General features: G+C 45.8%; 1 protein-coding gene and 1 non-coding gene across 2 annotated transcripts in view; one reads left to right on the forward strand and one right to left on the reverse strand.

Annotated features, from left to right (window-relative positions):
• FRMD3 (FERM domain containing 3) overlaps positions 1 to 14,583 on the reverse strand; it is a 242,163-nt gene that overhangs the window by 93,390 nt on the left and 134,190 nt on the right. Inside the window, exon 3 of the mRNA XM_029056075.2 lies at positions 10,944 to 10,986. Coding sequence (XP_028911908.1) covers positions 10,944 to 10,986 — 43 coding nt within the window. The remainder of the gene's footprint in view (positions 1 to 10,943; positions 10,987 to 14,583) is intronic.
• Positions 13,780 to 13,916, forward strand: LOC114808358. The gene has a single exon (XR_003756204.1). It is a non-coding gene; the product is annotated as a small nucleolar RNA SNORA7 (small nucleolar RNA).

Raw genomic sequence — 14,583 nt, forward strand, 5'->3', positions numbered from 1 at the left:
CTCTTGGAGGAGGTGATTTTTAAGTAAGGTTTTGAAGAGGGAAAGAGAATCAGTTTGGCGGAGGTGAGGAGGGAGGGCGTTCCAGGACCGCGGGAGGACGTGACCCAGGGGTCGACGGCGGGATAGGCGAGACCGAGGGACGGCGAGGAGGTGGGTGGCAGAGGAGCGGAGCGTGCGGGGTGGGCGGTAGAAAGAGAGAAGGGAGGAGAGGTAGGAAGGGGCAAGGTGATGGAGAGCCTTGAAGCATAGAGTGAGGAGTTTTTGTTTGGAGCGGAGGTCGATAGGCAACCACTGGAGTTGTTTAAGAAGGGGAGTGACATGCCCAGATCGTTTCTGCAGGAAGATGAGCCGGGCAGCGGAATGAAGAATAGACCGGAGCGGGGCGAGAGAGGAGGAAGGGAGGTCAGAGAGAAGGCTGACACAGTAGTCTAGCCGGGATATAACGAGAGCCCGTAATAGTAAGGTAGCCGTTTGGGTGGAGAGGAAAGGGCGGATCTTGGCGATATTGTAGAGGTGAAACCGGCAGGCTAGTCAAATTAGAATAGACATGATTTTCCACCTGACAGGATTCACTTTGCTGCATCAGTCAATCAAGGTAACATGCCAAAACAACATCTCTTCTTCCACCCCCCAAGGGCAGATAAAGTGTCCATAAAAGCTCCTCAGCTTCTCGCTGGTGGCAGAGGTGGGGAGAAAACGTCATTACGCTGTTGATTGCTCTTCTACTACTAATGGGGATGCCACGCCCCTAGGAAAATCGAATACTCCATCATTCTCTTGCTTCACAAGGACATTTAAGCACCTTGCTTGATGAGCAATCTGGTGGATAACCTCCACATTTCAAAAGCTTCGTCCTGAGTTGGAACTCCTTACCGTCAGCTTGAAAGTACTCAATCACCTTGCCCTCTCTTACCTCACCTCACTACTCTTCTATTACAACTCAGCCCACACACTTAGCTCCTCTAATACCAACTTACTGTACCCCAATCTCGTCTATCTTGTTGCCGACATCTCGCCCACGTCCTACCTTGGGCCTGGAACGCCCTATTCTTCATATCTGACAGACAATTACTCTCCCTACCTTCAAAGCCTTATTGAAGGCCCATCTCCTCCAAGAGGCCTTCCTGACTAAACCCTCATTTCCTCTTTTCCCACTCCCTTCTGCGTCATGCTAATTTGCTCCCTTTACTCACCCCTCAATCAGCCCTACCCTCAATCAGCCCTACAGCCCTTACGTCCATATCCATAATTTATTTATTCATATGTTTGCATCCCCTTCTAGACTGTGAGCTCGTTGTGGGCAGGGAATGTGTCTATTACTATTATTATTATTATTATTACCATAAAAGACACTACTTTCTCTTGTGCCTATGTTATCCACAGCTCATCTTCTAGCAGCATTTGATCAGCATTTGAACTTTCTGAGGCCTAAACATGAGGAAATGGGCTTAACAGAACCTAGAGAGAATTTGGCTTGATTTGAGAGACAACTTCTTGACTCTCCCAGGAGAGAACATATTAGAATGATCTACCAAAGAAGGCTGTTGGGTCTGTGTCCCCGGAGATCTTTAAGGAAAAATAACCATCTTCCCTGAATAGCTTAGTTATATCTGTAATTTATTTATTTCTATTAATGTCTGTCTCCCTTTCTAGACTCTAAGCTCACTGTGGCCAGAGAATGTGTCTGCTTATTGTTGTATAATAGTAATTATGGTATTTGTTAAAAGCTTATTATATGTCAGGCACTGTACTAAGTGCTGGGGTGGATACAAGTAAATCAGGTTAGACACAGTCCCTGTCCCACGTGAGGCTCACAGTCTCAATCCCCATTTTACAGATGAGGGAACTGAGGCCAGAGAGGTGAAGTGACTTGCCCAAGGTCACACAGCAGTCGAGTGATAAAGCGGGATTAGAACCCATGACCTTCTGACTTCCAGACCTGTGCTCTATCCACTACCCTATGTTGTATTCTACTCTCCCAAACGCTCATTACAGTGTTCTGCACACAGTGAGTGCTCAATAGATACGTTTGACTGATTGATGGACTGACTGGAAGCTGTGGGCGGCCTTTTGTCACACTTTGTGTCACCCTGAGAAGCCACATGAGAGCACAAGTCTGGGAGTCAGAAAGACCTAGGTTCTAATCCCAGCTCCGCCACCTGTCTGCTGTGTGACCTTTGGCAAGTCACTTCACTTCTCTGGGCCTCAGTTCCCTCATCTGTAAAACGAGGATGAAGACTCGGAGCCCCAGGTGGGACAGGGACTGTGCCCAACCCAATTATTTTGTATCTACCTCAGCACTTGGTATAGTGCCTGGCACAAAGAAAGCACTTAAATACTGCAATTATTATTATTATTCCTGAAAAATACCAGGTTGTGCTTGTGGGGTATTGTCATGGAGGAGCTCTCTTGTGCATTCCTCCTAATTGGTCATGACCATTCTGACTGACAGCCCAGAGTTGCCCTTTCCCTTCACCCCATTTTTCAAACTATTTGAGGCCCGTCTGGGATGGAACTCGGTGGAGGGATGGAAGACAAGAAGCTGGGGGAGAGGAGAGGGAAATCCTGAAATGCTCTGTCAATCGGGGAGACGCACTGATGTCGGGATGTCGGGGTGAAGCTGGAGATGGGGTCAGTGAGCCGTACTTCCCCATCGTTGATTTTTGTCAGTGACCAAAAAGTGTAACATTTCTGTGTCCCTCTGCTCAGAATGCAGCCTCAGTCTCTATCTGACAAATCACAAGAGGGACTGGGAAGAGTAGTAGTAGTAAAATTGAAGCATTTGCTGTGTGCGGAACACTGTACTACGTGCTAGGAGAGAATACACAGGTACGAAATAGAGTCAGACGACCTGGGTTCCTGACCCTCTAGGCACTCCAATCTAAGAAGTCACCTTGAACTTCATTCAGTGAACTACCGGTCCACTGAAGACATGCTTCGTCGGAATAAAGAAAAACATGGCTGTCTATTTTTATCAAGGGTCAAGGGTATCTCTCAAGTTTCAGAAGCACACACCCACAACAGAAGTCTAAAGGTAAGATAACAAATAGTTCTAATTAAAGTACAGGACTTTCTCGGACTACAAGGGAGAAAACTCCCCAAATGGTTTTGTCTGTAGTCTGGAGGACAGAACACTGCCAGATGGATTGCAGGTTAGTTCTGTCATCCAAGGAACACTCCATAATGTCCTCTCAGGTTCTGGAGGACAGAAATAGTGCTTACTACCTCTACTGGACTCTCCCAAGTGCTCAGTTCAGTGCTCTGCACACAGTAGACTCTATGTTCCTTGAGGGCAAGGACAGTGCCTGCTAACTTTATTGGACTCTCCCGCGTGCTCAGAAGAGTACTCTGAACACAGTAGACTGTCAGCTGTTTGATGACAGGGATCATGTCTATTAACTTTATTGGACTCTCCCTAGTGCTTAGTACAGTGTACAGTGTGGACTGTCAGCAACTTGAGGGGAGGCATCACGTCTAACAACATGATGGTACTCTTCCAAGCCATTAGTACAGTGCTCTGCATAGAGTAGGCACACAATGAATGCCATTGACTGACATCAACCATATCCAATCCCAGCTCTGCCACTTGTCTGCTGTGTGATTTTTAGCAAGTCACTCTACTTCTCTGGGCCTCAGTTACCTCATCTATAAAATGGGGATTGAGACTGTGAACCCCACATGCGACAGAGACTGTGACCAACCTGATTTGCTTATATCCACTCCAGCACCTATCATAGAGCCTGGCATATAGTAAGTATTTAACAAATACCATGATTATTATTATGGATCAAAAATGTTCAACTAACCAAGAGTCTATAGGCTTAAGAAACACTCCTAGGAGAGAAATAAATGCACTATTGTGAAAGGAAGCACTACCATATTCGAAATAAATTCCTCTCCTAAACCCTGCGTGTGCAACAGAAAAAAAACCCCATTCCTTTCGCTAAGGTTGAGATTTTTGTCTTCCTTCTGTGAGCTTTTGGGCATAAAAGGGGCTTTACACATAAGTGCTTAGTACAGTGCTCTGCACAGAGTAAGTGCTCAATAAATACTTCTAACTGATTGATAGGGTTTGGGAAAATAAATCGGGATTTTATGTGAATTAATCTGTGCCAATGTCAAGACTAAATCATTAAATGAACTCAAGGCAATGTTACAAATGCAGAAAATGAGGCTTTTTTAATGGCATTTGTTAAGAACTCACTATGTCAGTACTAAGCACTGGGGTAGGTACAGGATAGTCAGACTGGAATAGTCAATATCCCACATAGAGCTCATAGCTTTAATCTCCATTTTACAGGTGAAGTAACTGAAGCTTAGAAAAATAAAGTGACTTGGCCAAGGTGACACAGCAGACATGTGGCAGATTCAGGATTAGAACCCAGGTCCTCTGACTACCAGGACCATGCTCTTTTCCACTAGGCCAAGCTGCTTCTCTAAGTAGACCATTGACTACTAAGAGGGCAAAGCATTAGACGATTGTGTGTAAAACAGAGCTTAGAACAGTGCTAGACACATAGTAAGCACTTAACAAATATAATAATAATAATAATAATAAGCTTAGAGTCTAGAGAAATTTCCAAAGCAGCAATCATATGAGTATCCGCCCCCTACACACACACACACACACATATATGCACAGGCACATACCAAGCAGGATCCTATCTTGTGACCAGCTGACCCAAACCCACTATCCTCACTAATGTCCCAGGAAGTTGAGGCCTCTGACTCCATCCAGCTGAGAGTTTCCAGTTCACCATTCCCAGAAGCAGAGTCAGGAGATCCTGAGGTGGGCAGGAATGGCAAGAATCTACCAGACCTAGATCCGCCCTTTCCTCTCCATCCAAACCGCTACCATGTTAGTATAATCACTCATCCTATCCCACCTAGACTACTGCATCAGCCTCCTTTCTGACTTCCCAACCTCCTGCCTTTCCCCACTTCAGTCCATACTTCACTCCACTGCCCAGATTATCTTTCTACAGAAGCATTCAGGGCATGTCATCCCCCTCCTCAAAAATCTCCAGTGGTTGCCTACCCACCTCCATATCAAACAAAAACTCTTCACTATTGGCTTTAAAACTCTGCATCACCTTTCCCCCCCACCACCTCACCTCCCTTCTCTCCTTCTACATCCCAGCCTGTACACTCCGCTCCTCTGGTGCTATGCTAAACTTCTCACTGTCTCGATTTCACCTGTCCCGCCACTGACCCCTGGCCCACGTCCTTCCTCTGGCCTGGAATGCCCTCCCACCTCAAATCCACCAGACAACCACTCTCTCCCCAGCTTCAAAGCCCTACTGAAGGCACACCTCCTCCAAGAGACTTTCCCAGACTAACCCCCACTTTTCTTCAGTTTCCACTCCCTTCCACATCACCCTGACTCCTTTTGCTCTCCCGTCCTCACCCCATCACAAAGGACTTAGGTATATATGTATATATCTGTAATTTTATTTATATTGATGCCTGTTTACTTGTACTGATGTCTGTCTCCCTGCCTCTAGACTGTAAACCGGTGGTGGGCAGGGACTGTCTCTCTTTATTGCTGTACTGTACTTTCCAGGTGCTTAGTTCAGTGCTCTGCACACAATAAATGCTCAATAAATATAATTGAATGAATGAATGACCATCACTTGCATGTCTGACCTTCCCAGCGATTATCATTTAACTTGGTTTGAAAAGGTGGTACTTCTGTACCTTGAATCCTCACCCTTTAAGCACTTCTAAAACTAGATAGTCACGCCACCTCCTCCCCCAACTACACTCATGTACACATCTTTAAACTCTAATGTCTGCTCCTACCTGTAATTTATTTTAGTATCCGTCTTCCCTGCTAGACTGTAGGCTCCCTGAGGGCAGGGATTGTGCTTATTCACTCTTGCACAAATCAATCAATGAGTGATATTTATTTAGCACTGACAGTGTGCTAAGCCCTTGGGAGGGTCCAATATAACAGAGTTGGTACAGACGTTCCCTGCACATAGCAAGTTTACAGTCTAGAGGGGGAGACAGACATTAGTATCTAATTTTGTGCAGGGAATATGTCTGTTTATTGTTGTACTCTCCAAGCGCTTAGTACAGTGCTCTGCACACAGTGAGTGCTCAATAAATATGATTGACTTACTCAAAGAATAGATGACAGACAAGTCCCTAAGCACTGTGGGGTTGAGGGAGGGGTGCAAACCCAAGCGCGAGGCTGACGCACAAGGAAGCAGTACAGTGCTTTGTATGGAGCGTCCACTCAATAAATACTATAAATTGATTGACTGATCCCAGAGCCTCGTGTTACACAGGGAGACTTTAAGAACTATCATGAAGTTCCAGGAGAAAATAACCTGGCAGAATTGTTGTGGGGCTGCTCCCGGGTGTTTTTGCTTTTGGCTTCTAATCCGAGTAACACTCCAAACCCATTAAATGATGACAGATATCACCATTAGAGGGGGAAATTACATTGCAGTGTCAGGTTTTCCTAGGGGACCCATATAGCATCCTGGCACCACTGCCACCGAAGCCCAGCAGGGGCATGACTAACTGGTGGCATTATGTCTGATTCAACCCTCTGTATTATTCAGAGTTCTGAGACCAGTCCCTGCTCACAGTTGCACATAGACAACATTTCCAATCACCCCGCCCTTTCTGGCTGCTTTGGATTCCCTGTACCTCGATCTGATCTCGTCTCTCTCGCCACGCCACCAACCTCTCTCGCCCACATCCTGCCTCGGGCCTGGAAAGCCCTCCCTCTTCATATGCGACAAATGATCGCTCCCCCCAGCCCAAGCGCCCTTTCAAAGCCTTACTGAAGGCACATCTCCAAGAGACCTTCCTCAACTAAGCCCTCATTTTCTCTTCTCCCACTTCTTTCTGTGTTGTCCTTGCACTTGTATTGGTCTGCTAATTCTGTAATAGTGTACTCTTTCAAGCGCTTAATACAGTGCTGTGCACATTGTAAGGGCTCAAGAAATACCAGTGATTAATATAGTAGATTTTGCTTCACTTTTATTGCCCCCAACTTGATTTAGCCTAAAAACATCTGAAAGTCCCAAATATTGTATAAAACTGAGAAGCAACATGTTCCTTCCTCACAAGAAAATTACACTCTAATGATGTGGTGTGGCTGCTTGGGTATCTTGCTGTCATCCCACCCTCAGAGCTGTGCCACTGTGAGCATTATTGCAATGCTAGTGATCTGACTGCGTTCCAACACCTCGTTGCTGGTAACCTTGTCCTGCTATTTGATGTTGAGAATGGGTCATAGGTAATAGGGATGGAATTGCTCCAAGAACAAGGTATGCCTTCTGTGGTAAGTCCAGGTCTCCAAGCCACATAGAAAGAAAGCTGTACACCACAACAACCTTCAACTTGTATAGAGCTTGTTGCCCTGTATTCCCCACACTCTGTCTTGCAGTTGACCAGAAGCAATACAGGCCTCTTAAAATTCTCTTTTCTGTCTCTTTGTCCATCTGTGCATCATTAGACAGTGTAGAGAAGCAGCACAGTCTAGTGGATAGAGCCCAGGCCTCGGAGTCGGAAGGTCTTGGGTTCTAATCCCGGATCTGCCACTTGTCTGCTGTGTGACCTTGGGCAAGTCACTTTGCTTCTCTGGTCCTCACCTCATCTGTAAAATGGGGATTAAGACTGTGTGCCCCATGTGGGATGACCTGATTACCTCATATCTACCCCAGCGCGTAGAACAGTGCTTGGCATACAGTAAGCGCTTAACAAATACCATAATTATTATTATTACTGCCGAGGAAGCAGAATTTGACGGTAGCATCATGTTCCATATTGATGAATGTATAGGTTGGTACCTAACTTCTGCTTTCTTCAGATGTATTATCAGTTCATAGCACTGTGCTGCACCTGCATTGTGATTTGTAATCATTTACATGTCTTCTTGTGTATGTTCTTCTAGGACACAGCCACCTGCATATAGCAGTTTCTGAACCACTATCTTATTTTTTCATAGGTATGGGGAATGTCATGGTGAGGGGACAGGTTCAAGCAATAAAATCCATAGACAGAAATGGCTTTACCAAATCGCATGAAAATGCCGCCCATAAAAAATGGAAACTGCAAATTGCATTTATTGTTTTGCCTTTGGATTTTGAACCTTGTCATAGCTGCACGTTCAAAATTTGTCACTTCGGTTCTCAAAGAAAAGAATAAACAGCTCTCCAGCCCCATTTGTTTTCAGCTAGTGTTGTTTTGATGTTTTTCCTGGTTTCAATTCCTGAAATAGAATTTCCCAAAGGAGTCTCCAAATACAGTAAAAGTTACGTTGCTGTGGGCCTCCAGGCCTGCACCCATGCACATGGACAGATGTCCATAGAGAAGCAGCTTGGCTCAGTGGAAAGAGCACGGGTTTTGGAGTCAGGGGTCATGAGTTCGAATCCCAGATCTGCCACTTGTCAGCTGTGTGACTGTGGGCAAGTCACTTCATTTCTCTGTGCCTGTTACCTTATCTGTAAAATGGGGATTAAGACTGTGAGCCCCACGTGGGACAACCTGATTCCCCTGTGTCTACCCCAGCCCTTAGAACAGTGCTCTGCACATAGTAAGCGCTTAACAAATACCAACATTATTATTATTATTAGATACACACACCTACTCATATGCACATACCCCCCAGATACACCTCTGTAGAAGCCTCCCCTCCAGCAGCAACCAATTAACATAACGACTTCGGAGAATGGAAAGGGAAAGGGACAAAGGAGAGGTAGGTTTTCCTTCCTAACACACTCACCTCCACGGCCAGTTTTGAGAGGGATCAGGCTCAGACGTTGCACATATAATAATAATAATAATAATGATGATGATGGTATTTATTAAGTGCTTACTCTGTTTCAAGCACTGTTCTAAGCCCTGGGCACCGTTCTAAGCACTAGACCATTCTAAGCACTGGTGTATTGGTAATGACTGAACTCGAGTCAGAAGGTTCAAAAAGGAAAACCATGAATATGCATTTCCCAGCTTCCAAAGCCTTTAGAAAATATGCTGGGACTCCACCAGCTAGCCACTCTCTCCCATGAAGAATAAAAAAGAGACTTCCATCCAGAGAAGCAGCGTGCCTTGATGGCAAGAGCCCGGGCTTGGGAGTCAGAGGTCGTGAGTTCTAATCCCGGCCCCGCCACTTGTCAGCTGTGTGACTTTGGGCAAGTCACTTCATTTCTCTGTGCCTGTTACCTTATCTGTAAAATGGGGATTAAGACTGTGAGCCCCACGTGGGACAACCTGATTACCTTGTATCTACCCCAGAGCTTAGAACAGTGCTTGGCACACGGTAAGTACTTAACAAATACCATCATCATCATCATCATCATCCACTGCCCCGTCTTATCCAAAGCACCGTGGACTTGTGGAAAAAGCCCGGCTCTGGGAGTCAGAGGACCTGGTTTCTAATCCCAGCTCTGCCATTTGTCTGTTGTGTGACTTTGGGCAACTCACTTAACATATCTGTGCCTCAGTTTCTACATCTGTAAAATGGGGATTCAACCCCTGCCCTCCCTACTCCTTAGACTGTGAGTCTCATGTGGGATAGGGACTGTTTCCAACCTGATGATCCTGTAGCTTTACCAGTGCTTAGCATATAGTAAGTACTGAGCAAATATTAAAATTGTTATCATCAATATTAAAATGCAAGGTAGAAAAATAGTGGACACAGCCCTATGAGGCACCTTATTCCCACCAGACTCCCTGCTGCATCCTCACAACCCCAGATTCTCTCCAGCCTCTAGCCCCAATCAGTGCCAGTTGAGCCTTTCCCTAATCTCAACTTTCCAGAGACTGGGAAGGTGAGTTTCTAAGATGATAGATTCAGAATTCCCTACAGGTTGAACTCTTAACAAGAAACAAACTTCATACCAACACACTCGAGTTCCTTAATAGGCCTAGGAAAAACAAATGAATTTCAGAGCATGCCAAGACTAACTGAAGGGCATTTCTGAAGCTCCTCCTCCTCTCCCCAAGACACAAAGTAAGGTGACTGAACCCACCCTCTAGACACACAGGGAGGGAGCATATTCCAGGACAGAATGATATCAAGTGTCCAGATTCCTCCTCCATGTCCCAAGCCCCAGCTGATTTCCTAGGAGTGGGCTCTTTGACAAGCTCCATTCAAGAAAAAGTACTCAACTCAGGTTATATCAATTTTCAAACATTTAGTCACCCAATCTGTTCTCTTATTTGGGGGAAAGGGGCAGGGAAGAAAAGGGGAGCCAGTGGTTTGATGACCTTGATGATTAGATTGAGCCCCCTGATTCCTGTCAAGTTTTGACTGCAACAGGCCTCCAGCATGCTAAAGTAACAGCTCCTAGCAATCCAGAAGAATCTGCAGTGTATTTGCGACAGCTCTTTTGGAGTCATCAACTTAAACGTCAAATCTGCTGTCCATAAGGGAGACGTTATTATTACTAATAATAAAAATAATACTAATGATAATAATGATGATGATGATATTTGTTAAGCAATTACTATGTGACAAGCACTGTTCTAAGCATTGGGGTAGATACAGCCCCTGTCCCACATGGGGCTCACAGTCTAAGTAAGAGGAAGAAGTGGTATTGAACCCCCACTTTACAGTGGAGAAAATTGAAACACCGAGAAGCCAAGTCCAAGGTCACACAGCAGGCAAGGGGTGTGGCGTGACTAGAACCCAGGTCCTCCGACTTCAAGACCTGAGCTCTTTCCACTAGGTCAAGCCAAGTCAGCTCCAGTTGGATTCCAATTCATTTCACCAAAAGTGCAAGAAAATAGCTTCCACAGAGGAGGCTGAGCTCCATAGTGGCAAAGTTGGGAAAAGGGAAGGAAAACGAAAGGAATCTCAGAGCTCTAAGAGGGTCCAACCCTATTGCACTCATTTGTCTCTGGAGCGGGGAGGTCGATGAGGGAGACTCCACAAAGCAATTCATTTCAAATCCAAACTGCCCATGAATGCCGACACTTACATTTCATTTGCTTGGAGACTGACTTGTTAGGGTCGAGCCAGTGCTGTAAAGAAAAGCAGAAATCTCTGGTCAAGATAAGCACTTTAAAATCTCAAGACTTTTAATGAAGGGAGGCTGTGCATTACAGGATAACCCCACAAATTATAGCCAGCCCTCAATTTCTCTGTCCTGATCGGGTCAACCTGAACCCCTTCAGCGTAGCCTTGTGTCTAGAGCACGGGTCTGGGAGTCAGAAGGACCTGGGTTCTCATCCCGGTACCATTGCATGTCTGCTATGTGACCTTGGGCAAGTCATTTCACTGCTCGGAGCCTCAGTTACCTTCTCTGTAAAATGAGGATTAAGACTGTGAGCCCTATGTGGGACAGGGACTGTGTCCAACCTGATTAGCTTGTATCTACCCTAGAGCTTAGTACAGTGTCTGGCACACTTAACAAATACCACAATTATTATTATTTATAATACAGAACGGGGCATAATGAAAAATGAACAGATAACAGCCTCATCTTGCTAACTGAATAATATGAGGGTTATCTGTTTAATCAACCCATCAGCCCACTTGACTGCAAGCTCCTTGTGGGCGGAGAATGTATCCACTGACTCTGTCATACTGTACTCACCCAAACACTTAATACTCTTAATACACTTAATAATAGGAAGTATTCAATGAATACTATTGATTGAGTCAATCAACCAATCGATGGTATTTAGTGAGCGCTCACTGTTAACCAATTGCTTCATATACACATTTCTGCCTGTGATTCCATGGATTTCCATCTGAGTTTGTGAGCTGCCATATCACCTCAGCTGTCCAAGGAAAGTGAGCGAGAGGTGTCCAGAACACTGCACTTGAAGGGGTCAACCAGGAAAAGCCAAATGCCACAAATTTTTTTCCTAGACCTCAATTCAGGAGATTCCTCCTGTGACACGTAATATGAGGACACCTTATAATAACTGTGGTATCTAATAAGCACTTACTATGTGCCAGGCACTATACTAAGCGCTGGGGTGGATACGAGCAAATCAGGTTGGACACAGTCCCTATCCCACATAGGGCTCACTCTCTCAATCCCCATTTTCCAGATGAGATCACTGAAGTACAGAGAAGTGAAGTGATTTGCCCAAGGTCACACAGCAGGCAAGTGGTGGAGCAGGGATTAGAACTCATGACTTTCTGAATCCCAGGCCCGGGCTCTATCCACTACACCTACACACCACTGGGGTGAGGCATCCTTCTTGGTTCGCCCAACAGCTCTCCCAACCCCACTCGGTAGGGGGGGAGGGTGGGGTCCAATGCTGGTTGAGATTATCAGCACATCCTTTATAGAGGAGGTCTCAGGACACAGACTTTGAGCCCCTACTCTGAGAAACCACCACCTATTGACATTGGTAACCCCACCAAGTTTTCACTATTTTTATGGTACTTATTAAGGGTTTAGTATGTGCCAGGCACTGTACTAAGCACTGGGAAAGATATTCATTCAAAAGTATTTATTGAGCGCTTACTATGTGCAGAGCACTGTACTAAGCGCTTGGGATGAACAAGTCGGCAACAGATAGAGACAGTCCCTGCCGTTTGACGGGCTTACAGTCTAATTGGGGGAGACGGACAGACGAGAACAATGGCAATAAATAGAGTCAAGGGGAAGAACATCTCGTAAAAACAATGGCAACTAAATAGAATCAAGGCGATGTAAAATTCATTAACAAAATAAATAGGGTAATGAAAATATATACAGTTGAGCGGACGAGTACAGTGCTGTGGGGATGGGAAGGGAGAGGTGGAGGAGCAGAGGGAAAAGGGGAAAAAGAGGGTTAAGCTGATATACGGTTAAGCTGATATAAGATAACGTATAATCCTTGTCTCACATGGGATTCAGCTTAAGTCAGGCGAAGGATTTAATTCTCATTTTACAGATGAAGTAACTGAGGCACAGAGAAGTGAGGTGACTTGTCCAAGGTCACTCAACAAGTAAGAGGCAGAGCCAAGTCCTCTGACTCCCAGGCCCGGGCTCTTTCAACTAGGCCACACCGCTTCTCTGGGTCCAAGCACCCTGTGCTTAGAAACCTCAAGAAAGATACTGGCTCACTGTGGGCAGGGAACGTGTCTACTAACTCTGTTATACTGTACTCCCCAAGGGCTTGGTACAGTGCTCTGCACACCATAAGCCCACAAGAAACATGAATGATTGACTGATTGGCTTCCTTGAAAGCAAACCCATTCGTCTTGGAGCCTGGGTTTCAGGCATGGACTTGAAATGGACATCCCAGTGGTCTCATCCCAATACCGCTGACCATGTCTTGTTTATAATAATTATGGTATTTGTGAAGCACTTACTATGTGCCAAGCACTGTTATGAGCACTGGGAGAGACACAAAGTAATCAGGTTGTCCCACGTGGGGCTCACACTCAATCTCTGTTCTACAGATGAGGGAACTGTGGCACAGAGAAGTTAAGTGGCTTGCCCAAGGTGACAGAGCAGACAAGTGGTGGAGCCGGGATTAGAACCCACCTCCTCTGACTTCCAAGCCAGTGCTCTTGCCACTAAGTCACTCTGCTTCTCCAATGCACCAAAAATCCTGTGGTTGGAGATAGACAGTGGGGAAAAGGGTCTCTCTGAAGGAATCTGGCCTCTCCTCCTTAGCTACAATTTTCTCTCATTACAAGCTTCCATTTCATCACCCTTCTTGTTTGATGTGGATAGATTACTTGGGACCTAATGAAGGGCTTTGATCTCTGCCAGGCCATCAACTAATCCACTTTCTAACCACAACTTCTTTCCCAGGAGTGAATTACCGAATAAGCTAGATAAGCAGAGAGTAAACATCTGGGACAGTCCCCTCTCAGGGTCTCACCTGGAAGTTTCCAGTACTCTACCAGTCTCGGCTATGGGAGGGAGAGTCAAGCAGAGGCCTACCCATTCCATTCCTAGCTAGGGCAGTGGCTAGCGAGTGGAAGGCAATCTGCTACAAGTCAAAACTCACCTGTGCTGGGCAGCAGCTACATGGGGAGAGAGTCGAGGGTGGAGACTCAAGTGTACTGCATAGAAGAAGGCAGTAGTAAACCACTTTCCTTTTTTTGACCAAGAAAACTCTATGGATTCACTACCAGAACGATTGCCGATGGAGGTGGGGCGTTCTGGGAGAGATATGTCTCTGGAGTTGATATGGGTCGGAGACGACTCGACAGCATAAGACAAGGCAAACATCTGGGAACATCAAAGGTGAAGCAGGAAGACAGGGAACCCCAAACAGAAACAGAGGGGACTTTGTTCCCCTTCGGCACTGCAGTCCACAGCATACTTGCATTGGCTGGGTACCATTACAATGGCACTCAAAGACTGCATGGCTCAGTAGATAGAGCCCGGGCCTAGAAGCCAGAAGGATGTGGGTTCTGATCCCAGCTTCGCCACAGGTCCGCTGTGAGACGTCGGGCAAGTCGCTTCACTTCTCAGGGCCTTAGTTACCTCATCTGTCAATTGGGGATTAAGAGTGCGAGCCCCAGGCGGGACAGGGATTGGGTCCAACCTGCTTGACTTGCATCTGTGCAGTTTCAAACAGTGCGGGGCATATAGTAAGCACTTAACAAGTATCATAAGTATTATTATTATGATTATCACTTTCTGTTGATAAAGTAGACTC

This window comes from Ornithorhynchus anatinus, chromosome X5 (assembly GCF_004115215.2).
Source record: "Ornithorhynchus anatinus isolate Pmale09 chromosome X5, mOrnAna1.pri.v4, whole genome shotgun sequence".
Classification (NCBI taxonomy): Eukaryota; Metazoa; Chordata; class Mammalia; order Monotremata; family Ornithorhynchidae; genus Ornithorhynchus; species Ornithorhynchus anatinus.